Below are 20,926 nucleotides of genomic sequence, written 5' to 3' on the forward strand. Positions count from 1 at the left end.
TTTACTTAATTCTCCATACTGGCCAATGATTATAAAGGCAATTCTGATCCAACCATAAATTCATACAGTGTGCCTCTGGCTGAGAGGATGGAAGTTCGACATGTAGCTAGATGTAGTAGGCTAGCTAATGTTAACTAGCTGGCTAATCGTTGCCCATGAAAGGAAGTTAGGCTAGGGAGCAAACAAAAACTAAAAGCCTGTAATGTATGATAGAGTCATAGACCATTTTGGCAACATGAAAGAGAGGATGGTATTGGCATATCTCTTCAACTGGATGAGTCAACATGTTTTTCTACTTACACACACACACACACACACAAACACACACACTCACAAACACTCACACACACAGAAATCAGTACCATGGATAGCACCATGATATTTAGTTCATGTTGATTGGACTAAATAGTTTTTGGAATCTTTTAGTTATCACTTTACTAGACTAAGCATTGGTGATTTTATTATGTTGACATGCTGTTGAAATGGTGCTGGAATAGTGGAGGCAGCTCCGGGTTTCTTTGCTACTTGCAGTAACTCTCCAGTGGTCTAAATCAATAGTTGTTTAGGAGTCTGAAAATCTCGGAAACATTAACTTGATTGACCATGCTGTAGGTCATGTAAATGTTTGTTACATGCAATATGCTTTGTGGACCCCATCGGACAGATGTTGCTCTCTGTTTTGTGATGAAACAAAGGTGTGGTTGAATTTATTCTGCCACTGTGTCTTCTTATTGTCTCGGCCTTAGGCCTAAATATCACAGTGTCAAGGCATATGAACTAACAGGTTATAGAGCAAACAACGCCATAGAGCCCCACAGTTAGGTGTCATAATACCCATAGAACCTAGTGGTCAGACAGGGAAATGGTTCCAATAGTTTTTCCACAATTTTTTTTCCCATAGGGGATTTTAGAACACTTAAAATAAGGGCTGTGCTTTGTGTAGGCTTACCCCGGCGTGACGTTTTGATAACCATGTAAATCTCTCTCGTACAAGGTGACTTTTATGAATATATTCGCCTCTATTTACTCTCAGATTCGAAAATGCTAATTTGCATCTACAGTGAGGGAAAAAAGTATTTGATCCCCTGCTGATTTTGTACGTTTGCCCACTGACAAAGACATGATCAGTCTATAATTTTAATGGTAGGTTTATTTGAACAGTGAGAGACAGAATAACAACAAAAAAATCCAGAAAAACGCATGTCAAAAATGTTATAAATTGATTTGCATTTTAATGAGGGAAATAAGTATTTGACCCCTCTGCAAAACATGACTTAGTACTTGGTGGCAAAACCCTTGTTGGCAATCACAGAGGTCAGACGTTTCTTGTAGTTGGCCACCAGGTTTGCACACATCTCAGGAGGGATTTTGTCCCACTCCTCTTTGCAGATCTTCTCCAAGTCATTAAGGTTTTGAGGCTGACGTTTGGCAACTCGAACCTTCAGCTCCCAGATTTTCTATGGGAGCAAGGTCTGGAGACTGGCTAGGCCACTCCAGGACCTTAATGTGCTTCTTCTTGAGCCACTCCTTTGTTGCCTTGGCCGTGTATTTTGGGTCATTGTCATGCTGGAATACCCATCCACGACCCATTTTCAATGTCCTGGCTGAGGGAAGGAGGTTCTCACCCAAGATTTGATGGTACATGGCCCCGTCCATCGTCCCTTTAATGCGGTGAAGTTGTCCTCTCCCCTTAGCAGAAAAACATCCCCAAAGCATAATGTTTCCACCTCCATGTTTGACAGTGGGGATGGTGTTCTTGGGGTCATAGGCAGCATTCCTCCTCCTCCAAACACGGCGAGTTGAGTTGATGCCAAAGAGCTCGATTTCGGTCTCATCTGACCACAACACTTTCACCCAGTTATCCTCTGAATCATTCAGATGTTCATTGGCAAAATTCAGACGGCCCTGTATATGTGCTTTCTTGAGCAGGGGGACCTTGCGGGCGCTGCAGGATTTCAGTCCTTCACGGCGTAGTGTGTTACCAATTGTTTTCTTGGTGACTATGGTCCCAGCTGCCTTGAGATCATTGACAAGATCCTCCCGTGTAGTTCGGGGCTGATTCCTTACCATTCTCATGATCATTGCAACTCCACGAGATGAGATCTTGCATGGAGCCCCAGGCCGAGGGAGATTGACAGTTATTTTGTGTTTCTTCCATTTGCGAATAATCGCACCAACTGTTGTCACCTTCTCACCAAGCTGCTTGGCGATGGTCTTGTAGCCCATTCCAGCCTTGTGTAGGTCTACAATCTTGTCCCTGACATCCTTGGAGAGCTCTTTGGTCTTGGCCATGGTGGAGAGTTTGGAATCTGATTGATTGATTGCTTCTGTGGACAGGTGTCTTTTATACAGGTAACAAGCTGAGATTAGGAGCACTCCCTTTAAGAGTGTGCTCCTAATCTCAGCTCGTTACCTGTATAAAATACACCTGGGAGCCAGAAATCTTTCTGATTGAGATGGGGTCAAATACTTATTTCCCTCATTAAAATGAAAATCAATTTATAACATTTTTGACATGCATTTTTCTGGATTTCTTTGTTGTTATTCTGTCTCTCACTGTTCAAATAAACCTACCATTCAAATTATAGACTGATCATTTCTTTGTCAGTGGGCAGACGTACAAAATCATCAGGGGATCAAATACTTTTTTCCCTCACTGTAAGTAGACATCTGTAAATGTTGGTGTGAGGTGTGACCTAGGTGCGGTGCAGGATATACAGTAGGCAGTAGGCAGAGATGGTGAAACAAGGATCTTTACTGGTGGTCCCGAAGCCAGAATACAAAATAACGGACTTATCACGATAAAAGAAAGGCGGAGCAAATAAGTCTCCAAAAACCGTCTGACAGCCAAAATACGAAATACTACCTACGACTGAAACAAATAACGAAACAGGGAGAACACTTCTCAAGTACCTGTACATAGGTCTCCGATCAGACACTGAGTAGTACTGCTGGATATAGAGAAACTAACAGAGAAAACTGAGCAAGAGAACACAGGGAAGTAAGGGCATAAATACGCAGGTGACACCAATAGGATACTGATTAGTCCAGACTGTGAGTGAGGAGGTGCCTTAGGTTGTCGGAGGATGACACCTAGTGGGTCGCTCCGGAACTGCGACCCACTCTTGTAACAGTGCCCCCCTCCCCCTCCTGGGACCTCTCCTCCGGCCCATAACCCTTCCAGTCCACCAGAAATTGGAGACCCCTCCCCACGCCGGCAGTCCAGAATCTGGTCCACAGTAAAAGCTGGCTGTTCTCCTGGGGGAGCCAGGGGACAGGTGGCGACGGGCTTGAGGAGGGACACATAGAATGTGGGATGCACCTGCATGGTGGGGGGAAGTTGCAGGTGGTAGGCCACTGGTCTGACTCGCTGGACCACTCTGAATGGCCCGACGAACCGGGGGGACAGCTTCCTGGACTCCACGCGGAAGGGAAAATCCTGTGTGGTGAGCCATACCCTCTGTCCCGGGTGAAAAACCGGGGCCGGGCGACGCCTGCGGTTGGCCTGATGTTGAGACCTGACCGAGGCCCGCTTAAGCGCCGCCCGTACCTGCCTCCAGGTGCGGCGACAGCGACTGATGTGGGGCCTGGACTGCCGGGACCGCCGCCTCCTCCTCTTGCTCGGGGAATAGTGGGGGTTGGTACCCGTATTGGCACTGGAAGGGGGACAGGCCGGTGGACGAGCAGAGAAGGGTATTGTGGGCGTACTCCGCCCACGCTGGTCGCTGACTCCACGTAGCTGGGTTGCTGGAGGCGTAGCACCTCAGCACCCCCTCCAGATCCTGGTTGACGCGCTCCGTCTGCCTGTTTGACTGGGGATGGAAGCCGGAAGACAAGTTTACGAAGGCGCCGAGGCAGGTGGCAAATGCCTTCCAGAACCTGGAGGCAAACTGAAAACCCTGTTCCGACACCACATCTTGGAGAAGGCTGTGTACCCGGAAAACGTGCTGCACCACCAACTTAGCCATCTCCCGGGCCAACGGGAGTTTGGGAAGGGGAATGAAGTGGGCAGCCTTCGAGAACCGGTCCACCACGACCAGGATGACTGCGTATCCATCAGAGGGGGGTAGGACGGAAATGAAATCCAGCAAGATGTGGGACCAGGGGCGCTTGGGGATAGGCAGGGGTCGGAGCAGCCCTGCCACTGGCTGACGTGAGCTCTTCGTGTGCGCGCACACCGGGCAAGCAGTCACGAAGGCGCGCGTATCCCCCTCAGCAGATGGGCACCAGAACCTCCTACGCAGGAACTCCAACGTCCTGGTGCCCCCCGGATGGCTGGTGAGGTCGGACGCGTGCACCCACTGAAGCAGTCGCGAGCCCACAGCCTGGGGTACGTACATCCTCGTAGCGTTGCTCTGACCAGCCTATTGATTCCCCACGATACTGGGGCAGCAATCAGGGCGTTGGGGACAATGGGGTCGTCCCTCTCCACCAGGTCCACGGGGTCGAACTGCCAGGAGAGCGTGTCAGGCTTGGTATTCTTCGACCCCAGACGGTATGAGATGGTCAAATGCGTTCCTCGCTTCCAGGGTCCAGGCGAAGGAGCGCACGCTCGTCTGGGTGAGGGCTGTCAGGGGAGTGGCTAGGGAGCTAAAATTGTGAATAAATCGCCTATAAAAATGTGCGAACCCTAAGAACAGCTGTAGTTGCTTGAGGGATGAGGGCTGGGTCCATCCGTAGGTCCCCCTGGGTGACGATGAACCCCAGGAAGGAGACTTTCTCTGTGTGGAACACGCACTAATCCGCCTTGACGTAGAGCTGGTGACAGAGAAGGCATTGGAGGACCTGAATGTGCTGCTGGTGTTCAATATTAGAATGTCATCCAAATACACAAAGACGCTGTAGTCGAGGAAGTCCTGGAGCACGTCATTGACCAACGCCTGGAACACCGCAGATGCGTTGGCTGGACCGAACGGCATGACTTGGTACTTGTAATGCCCACTGGGTGTGTTAAAAGCCGTCTTCCACTCGTCCCCCTCCCATATCCTAACCAGGTTGTAGGCATTACGTAAGTCCAGCTTGGTGAAGACATTTACATTACATTTAGACCCGGGCTCCCTGCAATATGCGCCGGTTGATGAAGCCCGATCCCAACAGCCGGCCGTCCAGGCCCATGACCGGAACCGGCTCGGAGAGGGGGAGTAACAGAACACTCCACCCTTGGGTCATTCCCATGTCCATCAGGTTTCCCGCAGCCCCCGAATCCACCAGTGCATGTGCCCGACACGCAGCGCGGGCTTACTGAACGCTGACAGGGAGAAAAGTCTGGGAGTCTCTGGAGTCTCCAGTCTCGCCTGCGACATCGCGGGAACCCCGCCTACCACCTCCGGAGAGGTATGACGGACATCCAGAGGGCTGCAGGGAATTCCTCACCCAGTGTTCACTGGTATTCAGCCTACAACCCTCCTCCTTCCCGACGGAGCAGGGCCGGGTGGCCTACATCATCACTCTGTTGACGGGTCGGGCCCATTCCTGAGCTACCGCGGAGTGGGAGAGCCAAACTCCGGCGTGCTCCGACTCCTACAAATTCACCCGGGAGCTAAGCAAGGTGTTTATGTCATGTCAACTTGTTTTGCTAAGTGAATAGCAGGTGCAACTTATGATGCTTGCATTCGTTGTATTGCAATTTGCTAGCATGTTGTATTGGATGCTGATGACTGTAAATTGAAACTATGGCAGCATTGTGTGTGTGTGTGAGAGAGAGAGAGAGAGAGAGAGAGAGAGAGAGAGAGAGAGAGAGAGAGAGAGAGAGAGAGAGAGAGAGAGAGAGAGAGAGAGAGAGAGAGAGAGAGAGAGAGAGAGAGAGAGAGAGAGAGAATAGCTGACCACTGTGACTGTCCCAAAATTAAGGAAAGCTTTGACTATGTACAGACTCAGTGAGCATAGCCTTGCTATTGAGAAAGGTCGCCGTAGGCAGACCTGGCTCTCAAGAGAAGACAGGCTATGTGCACACTGCCCACAAAATGAGATGGAAACTAAGCTGCACTTCCTAACCTCCTGCCAAATGTATGACCATATTAGAGACACATATTATATATATAAAGAATTCAATTTCTTTTCAAATTTTGATAAACTCCCATATCTATTGGGTGAAATAACAGTGTGCAATCACAGCAGCAAGATTTGTGACCTGTTGCCACAAGAAAAGGTCAACCAGTGAAGAACAAACACCATTGTAAATAGAACCCACATTTATGTTTATTTATTTTCCCTTTTGTACTTCAACTATTTGCACATCATTATAACACTGTACATAACCATAATATGACATTTGATGTGTCTATTTCTTTGAAACGTGTGAGTGTAATGTTTACTGTTTATTTTGGATTGTTTATTTCACTTTTGTTTATTATCTATTTCACTTGCTTTGACAATGTAAACATGTTTCCCATGCCCTTTGAATTGAATTGAATTGAGAGAGAGGGAGAGAGAGATGGGGAGCGGTGAGAGCTAAAAAAGGGGGGTGAGTGGGGCCATATATGCCATATATGGGCACACCATCGACTCTGCCTTGCTATTGGCTGTGGGCCTTGTGGAGCTGCCTGTCAACAAGATGGCCTTCCTTTCCACCGATGTTCTGACTCCGATTATTTTGGTTGTTCAGAGAACATACCGTAAAGGCCAGCCTGTGTCAGTTCTAAAAAGGTAGCTAGATGAACGAGGAAGAGTGTGAAACATGCTCAGGATCAGTACAGATAGATTGTGTACAATCGAAAAACGGACAGTAGGCGTCGAAAATTAACATTAGGGTGATATTAGAAAGTATTCTGCAGCCAGATAGCTACTGTAGCTAGCTACTTGGACACGTAAAAGATAACCCGAGTCACCTGCACCCCCATCCTTGCTCAATCTGATTGCTCGGTCGGTTGTTGAGAGGAAAACAGTCCTACGACGGGGGACGGGGGGGGGGGCTTGCTAGTACTGTCATCGGCAGTGTTGCGGGTCAAGAGCTTTCGGATCTACAGGTAAAATGACGAAAACATGAACAATTACACTTTACGTTAGCTACATTTAAATTCAGGTCAAAGCTAGCCAACGTCGTTAGCCAGCAACACACAATATGGGTTCCATTGCAATTTTGTTTGGCTAACTAGTGTTAGCCTAGCCAGCACACAACGTTACACCATACAACCCTTAACGTAGTTGGCTAACTCGTTTTATTTTCGTCAAAGACAGATATAATGTGGTGCCTATCAGTTAGCCGAGCCTTAGCGAGTGTTTGTAACAATGTAACAACGAGATTGTTGTTGGCCTTTTGGGCTAAGTTAGCTAGCCAGCTAATGTTAACATGGTAACGTTAAACTAAAACTAGCAGATAGGAAATTAAGTTGGTTAGCTAACGTTACCTAGCTAGCTAGTTCTGATAGCTAACGTTACCTAGCTAACATTAGCCAGCTAACGTTAGCGTTTACTTATTTTGCCCTGCACATCATATAGTTGCTAGTTAGCATAAGTGATTAGCAGATAACTAACCTAACGTAAACTAACATTAGTTAACTAGTTAACCACCTTGGATTATTAATGCGGACCTAGGGGGTTAACTAAGTTAACGTTATAAGAATTGCTAAACCATCTGGTTAAACCATACAGCAAGATTTCTGTTTCGTCCTATTCCTAACTAGCTAGATTAAGCAATCCTTAAATTTGTATGACATTTTTGGTCATTTCAACTGACTGTTTGATCAGTGTTAGACAACTGAATAAACACCTATGAGCATGTCAATAATTAACGTTAGTCTGTTTGGCTAATCATGGCTACCAATGTTGACCACCTACCTGTAAGTTACAACCTAATGGAAGTGTTCCCTTCAATTCTGAAGGTGCTTTGTTTATAGAGTCCATGTCACCTGTACTTCCTCAGTGCTGTAACGTTTCTCTGTCTGTTTTGTTTTGTTTTTCTCAGCTTCTTGATTTAGCATTGGCTAGGTGACCACGTTTTCCAAACACTGTTAAATATATACTCTGAATGAAGATTCAAAGATGTCTGCAGAAACAATGGGGTGTCAGCAAAAGTCACTTTTTGTTATTGAACTACAGTATGTGAAGCGGATTTACAGCTGGTAACAGAATTGCGGTAACGGAATTTCATCATGGGTCCCTGATCTGTACTACACATAAATAAATGCATCATTATGGATATTAAGGTGTTGTATCCTAAATAGGCACACAAATGTAGAAATATGCAATATAGACCTCTGCAAATTTGGGTATTATTCTACACACTGGCTATTTTAATGAGCTCCGCCCCCAAACTAGACCAAATTTGTTTGGACCGGACCAAATCTGAACCAGTCATAGGCGTCTATGTTTCCCCTTTTTGCCATCAGAACAGCCTCAATTTGTTGGGGAATGGACTCTACAAGGTGCCAAAAGCGTTCCACATTTGTTAACGCCAATGTTTTCCACAGTTGTGTCGAGTTGGCTGGATGTCCTTTGGGTGGTGGACCGTTCTTGATACACACAGGAAACTGTTGAGCTTGAAAAACCCAGCAGCGTTGCAGTTCTTGACACAAACCGGTGCGCCTGGCACCTACTTCCATACCCCGTTCAAAGGCACTTAAATCTTTTGTCTTGCCCATTCACCCTCTGAATGGCACACATACACAATCCATGTCTCAAGGCTTAAAAAAACTTATTTAACCTGTCTCCTCCCCTTCACTGATTGAAGTGGATTTAACAAGTGACATCAAGGGATCATAGCTTTCACTTGGTCAGTCTGTCATGGAAAGAGCAGGTGTTCTTAATGTTTTGTGTACTCAGTGTAGTTCAGTACGTTAGTGTACTCAACTCTAGTGTGCTTTACTGTGTACTGAACTGAACTCTTCTACTGTGCTGTACTGAACTATACTGTACTCAACATTTTTTTTTTTTTTACTGTACACTACTGTGCTGTACTGTGCTATGCTCTCCAAACTTGTGAAACATTGGTTCAGATTTGGTCCTATCATGGACGTCTGTTTGGGCCAAATCAAGGCCGGTCTGGACCGGACCATAAATCAACATCTGTGGATGTTGAAATCAAGGCCAGGGGGGACTTTTCAACGTCCGGTGTCGGTCGGTGCTCAGTGGGTAAGGAAGCTGGTTACAGTAAATGGAAAGAGCGGGGCTCATGGGTAGGTGTCAGTAAGTAGCCGGGAGAGGTGACATTAACTGGAGGGAGAGAGGGAGAGGGGTTGTCCAGGCTGTTTTAACACTTGCTTTGACCACCAGACAACAGAAAGAGAAAGAAAACCGTTATGAGTTGTGGAAGGGAGGACTGTAGCAGGTGACCCAACGGTGGTTTGTGACTACTATGATTTGCCATTGCAGTAATTCCCTTACAGATTTTTTGGGGAAATTCTGTTCCGAATTTGGTAAAATAATTTAGCGTTTTAATCACTTAATAATTCATAACCAAATAGATATGAGTAAAAACAGTAACTAATATGTAAGTCTACCTTGTTACTTTTGTAAGCTTTCATTATCCTCCCTCATGAGGGAGAGAAATTGGAAAATATCTTAAAGATATGTAGGTTTTTGGTAATGGAATTAAGGCACGGGGCAATGTTTCTTGAACTTACACAAGGCAAATCATTCCTCAAACTAAATATAAATGTTGATATTAGCTGGCAGGGGTCTTCACATCAACATGATTGTGTTTTGATGTATTTCTAATACCTTAAGACTTTTCCTGGTAGATGTTTTCTAAGGCCCCTTTCCATCTGTTTGAGTAGAAATCAAAGCCTTTGCTTAGTCCTAATATTTAGGATAGAAAATAGTTCAAAAATGTTTATGCCTTTAATTTCTTAAATATAGACTTAGCTTTCATTAGACACCTGATTTAACATGGTCCTATGAACTTGTTGGTGCTCAAGGGTCCTTTTACATTGTAATGCCCTCTTCTTTTCTCAAAGACAAAATAAGTAATCAAACTACAGGATAAGCACATGTTGTTGGTGAGCTGGTATCTGTTATTCAACTGAGAACTAGGCATATACATTTTTATCTTTGGTACTTTAGAATCAGTATGGAAATAGTGGAGCAATGGGGCATTGAAACGTAAAGCCTTTGGCATCTTCATGATTCATCTTCTCATGTAGGTCTATATTCAATAGTTAAGTTCCAGGGAACATCCATCCTCTCAGAAAATCCTCTCAGAATAGCCAGTGTATCAGTTTTGTATTGATAGGGTTTGTATTCAATGTTTACAGATAAACAACAATTCACTATTTTGGCAACCACTGTCCTGGCCGTTACAACCAAGGCTATTTGAGTAAGGGGGTTGATTAACTCTTTTGGTTGAAGCCAAATGGTGGAAAGAAACAACCTGATGATGACCTATAGTTGAAAAGGAGTGCATATATATCCATTGCAGTTCTCTTCACTGCCAGAGAAGCACAGCTGACAGACCAAACACTATAGGCAGCTTGTCTGCCCGACCCTCTCATGACAAAGGCACTCTGGGTTCATTTTATCGGGGATGGGTGGAGTCCATTGTTCTTGTAGACGAGCATCATCAGCCTCACCTGCTGCCCGGGCTACTGCTGTATTGTCCCTGAGGCGCAGCCAAGGCGAGGGCCAGTGGCCGGAGTAATTTATCGCCTCCCTGCATAGTCCACCATTCCCAAAGCCTCTGAAAGGGAGAGGGAGGATAGCGCTAGAGGTGAATGAGGGACCTGTCTGAATTATCTGAGGACAGCCTGGAATTAGATTTATTTTTTTAACAATAGTTTTTTTGTTTGAAAGGTCCTTCCCTGTTTAGTGTGCCTAAGCTGTGTCTTCTCAATATTACATTTTCTCTGTGATAGAATAGGAATGGTGTAGTGCTAAACATTCCTTCAATTCCTGAGACTATTCTAACGGTGGTATTTTAGTGGGCGCAATGTTTCGGAATGCTCCAGATAGAAACGCAAGTTTTAGAATTGAAATGTATTCTGTGGCTGTCATGTGGCAAATAGACAACCATGTTTTGTTTCTATACATTCCTGTTAAATCTGGAGCATTCTGTTATGATGTTGAGCCTGCTGAATATGCTCCAGCAGAAAGCCTGGATTGTTTGACCGAGGTCATGATGGAGGAATGAATCCTCCTGCATTGGTGTGTGTAGTTCAGCGGTCGGACAACTTGGGCAGCCAGTGAGAGACGAGCCTCTGGAACGGCACTCAGCGATTTCTGTAATGCTGCTGGGCATGGACAGGATTTGGAGGATTATGCAAAAAGCTTAAAACCAGCCTTAATTTGCAGGAATTGTTTCAAATGAGAGGAAAAAAACTGCATTTTCATTGCAGAGGTTTTATCAGCTGTCAGGGAATGAAGTCTTCATGGATACAGATTTTCGGCAACATCTGGGCCATGTTTTGGTCCATGGATATCACTCGAATACAATGAAGGGTCTACTAGTCTCATGTACTCATTTTTTGGGTACTTTTTCATCATTCAGGCTATTTCTCATTACCTTTTATATTAAGCCAGTATAGATGTCTTTAAACATACTGCTTGTATTTGATGGTGTCTCCCTGCGGAGTTCAGCTTTGTTTCAGCTGGTATGGAGACAAGTGTAGAACAGCTAGCCTATAGGCTACTAGGCCAGTCATAAGAACCTAGAACCGCATACTGCATGCCATTTATTACCATTGTAGCATTTTACTACCACCTGGTCATCAGCCACCTTACTTCCTAATTAAATTGCAGGGGAAACCGTGGGATAGCCTATTTATTGACAACGAAGACTGCAGCATGGATTATAGCCACTGAATCCAGCATCTGGATGACTGGTAGTGCGACTGCCCCCGCCGCCCGCTTCCATCTCTCCATCTTCTGAAGCACTGTTAGTGGGCTGGCTCTGAATAATAGATACTGGTCAATAGAGAGGGAATCTGACTGGAGCCATTCAATCACTCACTGGCTGCCACTCACTGCCTCAGGAAGTGCCCATTTTTGTCACGAAGATGGATAAACGGACTGACACTCACTGTCCCCGTTACGCCATCTAATCTTTTTATGGTTGGGGTGGTGGCCCTGGGATGTACTTCATACATGGAGTAATCTGCAGGCCCTTAGCTGGAGCTGTGTGATTATTCAGCCCTTAACCAACCCAGGAGTAGTTCTGGCCTCTGACGTACACAAACAGCCTGGGTAGCAGACTAGTCAGTGGAGACATTCCTCTTCAGCCGAAGGTACACATTTCACATGATCATGCTTTCAACTGGCTAGTATAGATAGAGTAGATATAGGCAGGTATAGATAGACTAGTATAGATAGACTAGTTTGGCTGGTAAGAGTCACCTCAGGGGCCAAACTATAGTGTTACACTAGTGCTGTCTGGCTCAACTTGTTTGGGATCACAGGATGGAAAGAGTGGGGCTTGTTCAGTCTTTTTTACGATGTATATATGTATATATATATATATATATATATATATATATATATATATATATATATATATATATATATATATATATAATACACACACAGAGTACCAGTCAAAAGTTTGGACACATACTCATTCAAGGGTTTTTCTTTATTTTTACTATTTTCTACATTGTATAAGGGCTTTGAGATGGCCACTCCCATACCTTGACTTTGTTGTCCTTAAGCCATTTTGCCACAACTTTGGAAGTATGCTTGGGTCATTGTCCATTTGGAAGACCCATTTGCGACCAAGCTTTAACTTCCTGACTGATGTCCCCTGTAGCTCAGTTGGTAGAGCATGGCGCTTGCAACGCCAGGGTTGTGGGTTCGTTTCCCACTGGGGGCCAGTATGAAAAAATGTATGCACTCACTAACTGTAAGTCGCTCTGGATAAGAGCGTCTGCTAAATGACTAAAATGTAAAATGATGTCTTGAGATGTTGCTTCAATATATCCACATAATTTTCCTTCCTCATGATGCCATCTATTTAGTGAAGTGCACCAGTCCCTCCTGCAGCAAAGCACCCCCACAGCATGATGCTGCCACCCCCGTGCTTCACGGTTGGGATGGTGTTCTTCGGCTGGCAAGCATCCCCCTTTTTCCTCCAAACGTAACAACGGTCATTATGACCAAACAGTTCTATTTTTGTTTCATCAGACCAGAGGACATTTCTAAAAAAAAAAAAGTACAATCTTTGTCCCCATGTGCAGTTGCAAACCGTGGTCTGGCTTTGCTATGGCGGTTTTGGAGTAGTGGCTTCTTCCTTGCTGAGCGGCCTTTCAGGTTATGTCGATATAGGACTCGTTTTACTGTGGATATAGATACTTTTGTACCTGTTTCCTCCAGCATCTTCACAAGGTCCTTTGCTGTTGTTCTGAGATTGATTTGCACTTTTCGCACCAAAGTACGTTCATCTCTAGGAGACAGAACACGTCTCCTTCCTGAGCGCTATGATGGCTGCGTGGTCCCATGGTGTTTATACTTGCGTACTTTTGTTTGTACAGATGAACGTGGTACCTTCAGGCGTTTGGAAATTGCTCCCAAGGATGAACCAGACTTGTGGAGGTCTACAATTTGTTTTCTGAGGTCTTGGCTGATTTCTTTTGAAGGTAGGCCTTGAAATACATCCACAGGGACACCTCCAATTGACTCAAATGATGTCAATTAGCCTATCAGAAGCTTCTAAAGCCATGACATCATTTTCTGGAATTTTCCAAGCTGTTTAAAGGCACAGTCAACTTAGTGTATGTAAACTTCTGACCCACTGGAATTATGATACAGTGAATTATAAGTGAAATAATCTGTCTTTAAACAATTGTTGTAAAAATTACTTGTGTCATGCACAAAGTAGATGTCCTAACCGACTTGCCAAAACTATAGTTTGTTAACAAGAAATGTGTGGAGTAGTTGAAAAACAAGTTTTAATGACTCCAACCTAAGTGTATGTAAACTTCCGACTTCAACTGTATATATACAGTGGGGGGGAAAAAATTATTTAGTCAGCCACCAATTGTGCAAGTTCTCCCACTTAAAAAGATGAGAGAGGCCTGTAATTTTCATCATAGGTACACGACAACTATGACAGACAAATTGAGGAAAAAAAATCCAGAAAATCACATTGTAGGATTTTTAATGAATTTATTTGCAAATTATGGTGGAAAATAAATATTTGGTCACCTACAAACAAGCAAGATTTCTGTCTCTCACAGACCTGTAACTTCTTCTTTAAGAGGCTCCTCTGTCCTCCACTCGTTACCTGTATTAATGGCACCTGTTTGAACTTGTTATCAGTATAAAATACCTGTCCAAAACTCTCCAAACTCCACTATGGCCAAGACCAAAGAGCTGTCAAAGGACACCAGAAACAAAATTGTAGACCTGCACCAGGCTGGGAAGACTGAATCTGCAATAGGTAAGCAGTTTGGTTTGAAGAAATCAACTGTGGGAGCAATTATTAGGAAATGGAAGACATACAAGACCACTGATAATCTCCCTCGATCTGGGGCTCCACGCAAGATCTCACCCCGTGGGGTCAAAATGATCACAAGAACGGTGAGCAAAAATCCCAGAACCACACGGGGGGACCTAGTGAATGACCTGCAGAGAGCTGGGACCAAAGTAACAAAGCCTACCATCAGTAACACATTACGCCGCCAGGGACTCAAATCCTGCAGTGCCAGACATGTCCCCCTGCTTAAGCCAGTACATGTCCAGGCCCGTCTGAAGTTTGCTAGAGTGCATTTGGATGATCCAGAAGAGGATTGGGAGAATGTCATATGGTCAGATGAAACCAAAATATAACTTTTTGGTAAAAACTCAACTCGTTGTGTTTGGAGGACAAAGAATGCTGAGTTGCATCCAAAGAACACCATACCTACTGTGAAGCATGGGGGTGGAAACATCATGCTTTGGGGCTGTTTTTCTGCAAAGGGACCAGGACGACTGATCCGTGTAAAGGAAAGAATGAATGGGGCCATGTATCGTGAGATTTTGAGTGAAAACCTCCTTCCATCAGCAAGGGCATTGAAGATGAAACGTGGCTGGGTCTTTTCAGCATGACAATGATCCCAAACACACCGCCCGGGCAACGAAGGAGTGGCTTCGTAAGAAGCATTTCAAGGTCCTGGGGTGGCCTAGCCAGTCTCCAGATCTCAACCCCATAGAAAATCTTTGGAGGGAGTTGAAAGTCCGTGTTGCCCAGCGACAGCCCCAAAACATCACTGCTCTAGAGGATATCTGCATGGAGGAATGGGCCAAAATACCAGCAACAGTGTGTGAAAACCTTGTGAATACTTACAGAAAACGTTTGACCTGTGTCATTGCCAACAAAGGGTATATAACAAAGTATTGAGAAACTTTTGTTATTGACCAAATACTTATTTTCCACCATAATTTGCAAATAAATTCATTAAAAATCCTACAATGTGATTTTTTGTATTTTTTTCCCTCATTTTGTCTGTCATAGTTGACGTGTACCTATGATGAAAATTACAGGCCTCTCACATCTTTTTAAGTGGGAGAACTTGCACAATTGGTGGCTGACTAAATACTTTTTTCCCCCACTGTGTGTGTGTATATATATATGTATATATGTGTGTATGTATATGTGTGTGTATATATATATATATATATATATATATATATATATATATATATATATATATATATATATATATATATATATATATATATACAGTGAGGGAAAAAAGTATTTGATCCCCTGCTGATTTTGTACGTTTGCCCACTGACAAAGACATGATCAGTCTATAATTTTAATGGTAGGTTTATTTGAACAGTGAGAGACAGAATAACAACAACAAAATCCAGAAAAACACATGTCAAAAGTGTTATAAATTGATTTGCATTTTAATGAGGGAAATAAGTATTTGACCCCTCTGCAAAACATGACTTAGTACTTGGTGGCAAAACCCTTTGGTGTCCCCCCTTTGTCGCTATGACAGCCTCCACTCTTCTGGAAGGCTTTCCACTAGATGTTGGAACATTGCTGCGGGGACTTGCTTCCATTCAGCCACGAGCATTAGTGAGCTCGGACACTGATGTTGGGCGATTAGGCCTGGCTCGCAGTCGGCGTTCCAATTCATCTCAAAGGTGTTTGATGGGGTTGAAGTCAGAGCTCTATGCAGACCAGTCAAGTTCTTCCACACCAATCTCGACAAACCATTTCTGTATGGACCTCGCTTTGTGCACGGGGGCACAAAACTGTTGCCCTAAAGCTGGAAGCACAGAATAGTCTAGAATGTCATTTTATGCTGTAGCGTTAAGATTTCCCTTCACTGGAACTAAGGGGCCTAGCCCAAACCATAAACAGCCCCAGACCATTATTCATCCTACACCAAACTTTACAGTTGGCACTATGCATTGGGGCAGGTAGCGTTCTCCTGGCATCTGCCAAACCCAGATCCGTCCGTCAGACTGCCAGATGGTGAAGCGAGATTCATCACTCCAGGGAATGCGTTTCCACAGCTCCAAAGTCCAATGGCGGCGAGACGTTGGCATTGCATATGGTGATCTTAGGCTTGTGTGCTGCTCCCAACAAACAGTTCTTGTGCCGACGCTGCTTCCAGAGGCAGTTTGGAACTCGGTAGTGAGTGTTGCAACCGAAGACAGATGTTTTTTATGCGCTTCAGCACTCGGAGGTCCCGTTCAGTGAGCTTGTGTGGCCTACCACTTCGCGGCTGAGCGCCTAGACGTTTCCACTTCACAATAACAGCACTTACAGTTGACCGAGGCAGCTCTAGCAGGGCAGACATTTTACAAACTGACTTGTTGGAAAGGTGGCATCCTATGACTGCCACGTTGAAAGTCACTGAGCTCTTCAGTAAGGCCATTCTACTGCCAATGTTTGTCTACGGAGATTGCATGGCTGTGTGTTTGATTTTATACATCTGTCAGCAACGGGTGTGGCTGAAATGGCCAAATCCACTAATGTGAAGAGGTGTCCACATACTTTTATGTGTGTGTGTGAGATATATATCACACACACGCATTAAAGTATGTGGACACCTCTTCACATTAGTGGATTTCAGCCACACCCGTTGCTGTCACACACACACACACACACACACACACACGAGTCTTCCTGACATCCTTTTTCACTGCGACTTGGTTTCTGAACTGCCAAGAGGCTAGAAGCTGATTTGCCTATCATTTGCTGTGCTCTTGGTGTAATGAACGGCTAGAAGGTGAAATATTTGGTCCAGTGAGTCTCTTACACCCTTCCTTCCATAGTGGTTGCTTCTGAATCAGCGTGTGATGTATTTTTATTTTTGTACCTTCTTATTTTGACAGGGGAGTCAAACTAGGGTCTATTTTACAGATGAGCCCTGCATAAATACATCAAACACATAAAATATGCAAAGTTACCAAACATATTAAGAAAAACAGACACATGTATCATCATAGAGGTCTAAAGGTCTTGTTGAAACAGTCTTGTGCCACTTGTTCCTCTTAAGCACCCAGTGCCACATTTTTGGCAGGGTAACATGAAATGGCACGGGCACCCTGGGTAAACGGTTTTCCTGCAGGCCGCAGCCAAGGTCCTTTAGACTCTGCCTGGCAGGCAACATCCATTCCACTACTCTCCCCTTGTAAAAATAGGCTAGGCATATATGCCTTCCTTGTTCTTCCTCGACTCCTATTAGGCAGGTCCTCTTTGAAGCGTCAGGATGGGAATCCATTTGCTGTTTTATTCCTCCCCTCATCCCCTCCTTTATTGCTCCTTTCTTCTGCCCCAGACACAAGGCCCCGAAATGGAAGCCTTTAATTAGATTGAAAATGTTCAATGCGAGATAATTGAAATTACAGTGAGCATATGTAACGACTGAGTTTAGCTGTTGAGGCTGTCTGAAAGCATGAGTCTTCCTGACTTCCTTGTGCACTGCGACTTGTTTTCTGAACTGCCAAGAGGCTAGAAGCTGATTTGCCTATCATTTGCTGTGCTCTTGGTGTAATGAACGGCTAGAAGGTGAAATAGATTAGATTTCTAGGAGATGTGTAATGTAATTAAATTTGATGACATGATGTTACTCATGTTTGTCTCCCCCAGCTAGATTACCTATGATGGTGAATGTTGTAATACTGCTCTCTAACTCCTCTCTTTCTCCCTACAGATTGTATGCCCTCTTCCCGTGGCGGTGCCTGCTGGCTTGCACAGAGAGAATGAGTGGCATGGTGCACAGCAGATGCCCAGCCTAGACGCCGCCGATATGCTTCCCTCCGGCCCGTGATGGACCGAGACACCTTCTCCCACATCCGACTGTGGTGCCCACGCCCCTTTGGCACCTACTCCCAGAACAAGCCCCGAAGCACGGGTACCGGGGGCAGTGGGGTAGCCCCCTCCCTCTGCAAGGCTGACACTGCGGGGCGCAAGTCGCTGGAGGCCGGGGGAGGCGTGGATGGCCAGGAGGAGGATGCCGGCTCCGAGAACACTCCCCCAGACGCCAACCCGGCCTCGGCACTGCAGGCCCCCTCCATCCCCACCCCTCCCGGCACCACTCAGATGGAGGATGGGAGGGTGCTGCTGGACACCTGGTACGTCATCAAGCCGGGCAACACCAAGGAGAAGATTGCGTTCTTTGTGGCCCACCAGTTCAGTGGGGTGGGCCTGCCTCGACCCAGCGCCATAAAGGTGAAAGGGAACTGGGCCACGGACTGCACTAAGGCCAAGCGCAGGCGGCGCTGCTCCTCCTACGACCCCCCCGCCCGGGCCCAGACCAACATTATCCCCGCCCCCCGCCCCCAGAAGCCTCCACCCCAGAGGACATCCCCGGCGTGAGCGAGACTGACCTGCTGTCCGTGGCTGAGATGGTGGCCCTGGTGGAGCAGCGTACAGCCATGGCCCTGCAGGGCATGGTGGCCCAGGGACAGACTGCCCCAGAACACCCCGAGCACACACTACTGCGGGGCACAGTCTCCGACCCCAGCCCCATGGTGTTCCTATCAGAGAGCCCTGACCCCCCGCACAGTGCCCTGGAGGAGGAGGAGGAGGAGGAGGAGGAGGAGTCGCGGCGTGTGGCTCAGGCCGTAGCCCATTTTGAGTCCCAGCATCAGCTCCTGGAGAACACACTGAGGCCCGCGTCGGGCCTGGACTCCCCCAGGGAGAGGGAGCGGGTCGGGGACTCTGGCAGCGCTGGGCCCACCCACGGCCGAGGCGAAGTGAGGATTGCCTTCCGGGTGTCCAGCCTGGATCCTCGCTCGCAGTCAGAGCCCGCAGGCCGGCCCCGCTGCATGTTCATGAGCTGTGGGGGAGGAGGGGGCCAGGCGGGGGCCCGGGCCAAAGAGAAGATCACCTGTGATCTCTACCAGCTGGTCAGCCCCTCGTCACGGGACCCCAGCCTCCTGCTGGCCGGCTCTCCAAAAGCTGACCCCCATGGGGAGGGCCATACGGACCGGCCAGCCTCCAGCAGCCCTGACCACAGCCAGGAGCTTGGCTCTGGGGAGAAGGTGCCTGTGGCCCGGGAGAGGGTGACTGGCTTCCACGTGGAGGTGGTGGTCACGGGTGCTGTAGACCAGTGTGTGTTCTATGGCAAGGACAGCACAGAGAATGTGCAAGAGGAGACGGTGTGTTTCGCCATGCCCAGTGGGGCCGACAGCTCAGAGGACCCCCCTCCAGGCCAGCTGTTCTTCCTGCAGCCCCAGAGAGGGTCTGACGAGGACAGTGGCACCGGCAGCAGCAGTGGAATGTGCTCTTTGGACTGCGCCAATAACAACGGTCCTGCTGGGGATGCTGCTGACCGGCCGGACTCCCCCCTGGCCGGCGTGGAGGACTGCTCTGACCCCTCCCTGTGCCGTCTCTACCGCCATGTCTCTCACGACTTCCTGGAGATCCGCTTCCAGATCCAGCGGCTGCTGGAGCCTCGTCAGTACATGCTGCTGCTGCCCGACCACATCATGGTCAACATCTTCAGCTACCTGCCCACCCGCTCGCTGGCCGCCCTCAAGTGCACCTGCTACGACTTCAAGGTTCTGATTGAGACGTACGGTGTGCCCGCCACCGACTCACGCTGGAACCAGGACCCGCTGTACCGCGACGACCCCTGCAAGCAGTGCAAACGGCAGTATGAACGGGGTGACGTGTCGCTCTGCCGCTGGCACCCCAAACCTTACCACCACGACCTGCCTTATGGACGCTCCTATTGGATGTGCTGCCGGCGCACGGACAAGGACACACCGGGCTGCCGCGTGGGGCTGCATGACAACAACTGGGTACTGCAGCCCTGTGAGCTGGTGCAGACCCGCGCTAAGAGGGAGGACGGGAGGTAAAGGGGCCCTCCCCAGGTCCCAGCACCCCTCTTACTCCCTCTAGACCCCACTGCCCCCTGGTGGCACAGTAAAGAACAGTGTTGTCCCCTGGTGGCACACTAAAGACCAGGGTTGGGGTCCTCTCCTGTGTTGTCAGCTCTCTCTCCTGCTCGCTATCACCTTGTTTTGAGTTCATAGCAGTTGACTAGCTCCCTACTCGGTTGATAGTACATGTGAAAACTGAACTCATGATGAGTGGGCCCATACTGGTGGTATGGTATGGTGCTCCGTGTGCTGCATGGGGCCTGATGCTCAACGTTTCTGCCTATTGGTCAACTGACAGTCGCATCCTAGCCATGCTGTCAGTGCTAGAGCTGACCCCAACCTTACTGACCAGAGGGCCAGCCACTGAGGACTGACTGGCTGGCTCACAGAGGGAGTCTGTGAAAGTTTAAAGGTCCATTGCAGCTGTTTTTATCTCACTATCAAATCATTTCTGTGTTAACTATTAAGTACCTTACTGTGATTGTGTTCAATTAAAATGGTAAAAAATAAACAAAAATGGCATCTTAGCAAAGAGCAATTTCTCAAGCAACAATTTTTGCTAGGACTGTCTGGGACTGGTCTGATTGGGGAGGGGAAAACTGAAAACTAGCTGTTATTGGTAGAGAGGTTTGGAACCCTCTTTCTTATTGATCTATTAACTAATGTACTACCTGGTGATGTCACCAGGCAGGCCAAAAATTCATCCCACCAAAACGGGCTGAAATTTCAG

General features: G+C 46.8%; 1 protein-coding gene across 1 annotated transcript; it reads left to right on the top strand.

Annotated features, from left to right (window-relative positions):
- Positions 1-6,518: 6,518 nt before the first annotated feature.
- LOC121563827 (F-box only protein 46) lies at positions 6,519-20,690 on the top strand. Its single transcript, XM_041875516.2, is given in 3 exon segments — positions 6,519-6,965; positions 18,021-18,640; positions 18,643-20,690. Coding segments are annotated over 2 exon segments (2,034 nt in total). The 5' UTR covers positions 6,519-6,965; positions 18,021-18,136; the 3' UTR covers positions 20,173-20,690.
- The last annotated feature ends 236 nt before the right edge of the window (positions 20,691-20,926 follow it).

The sequence above is a fragment of the Coregonus clupeaformis genome, chromosome 5 (genome assembly GCF_020615455.1).
Source record: "Coregonus clupeaformis isolate EN_2021a chromosome 5, ASM2061545v1, whole genome shotgun sequence".
Lineage (NCBI taxonomy): Eukaryota > Metazoa > Chordata > Actinopteri > Salmoniformes > Salmonidae > Coregonus > Coregonus clupeaformis.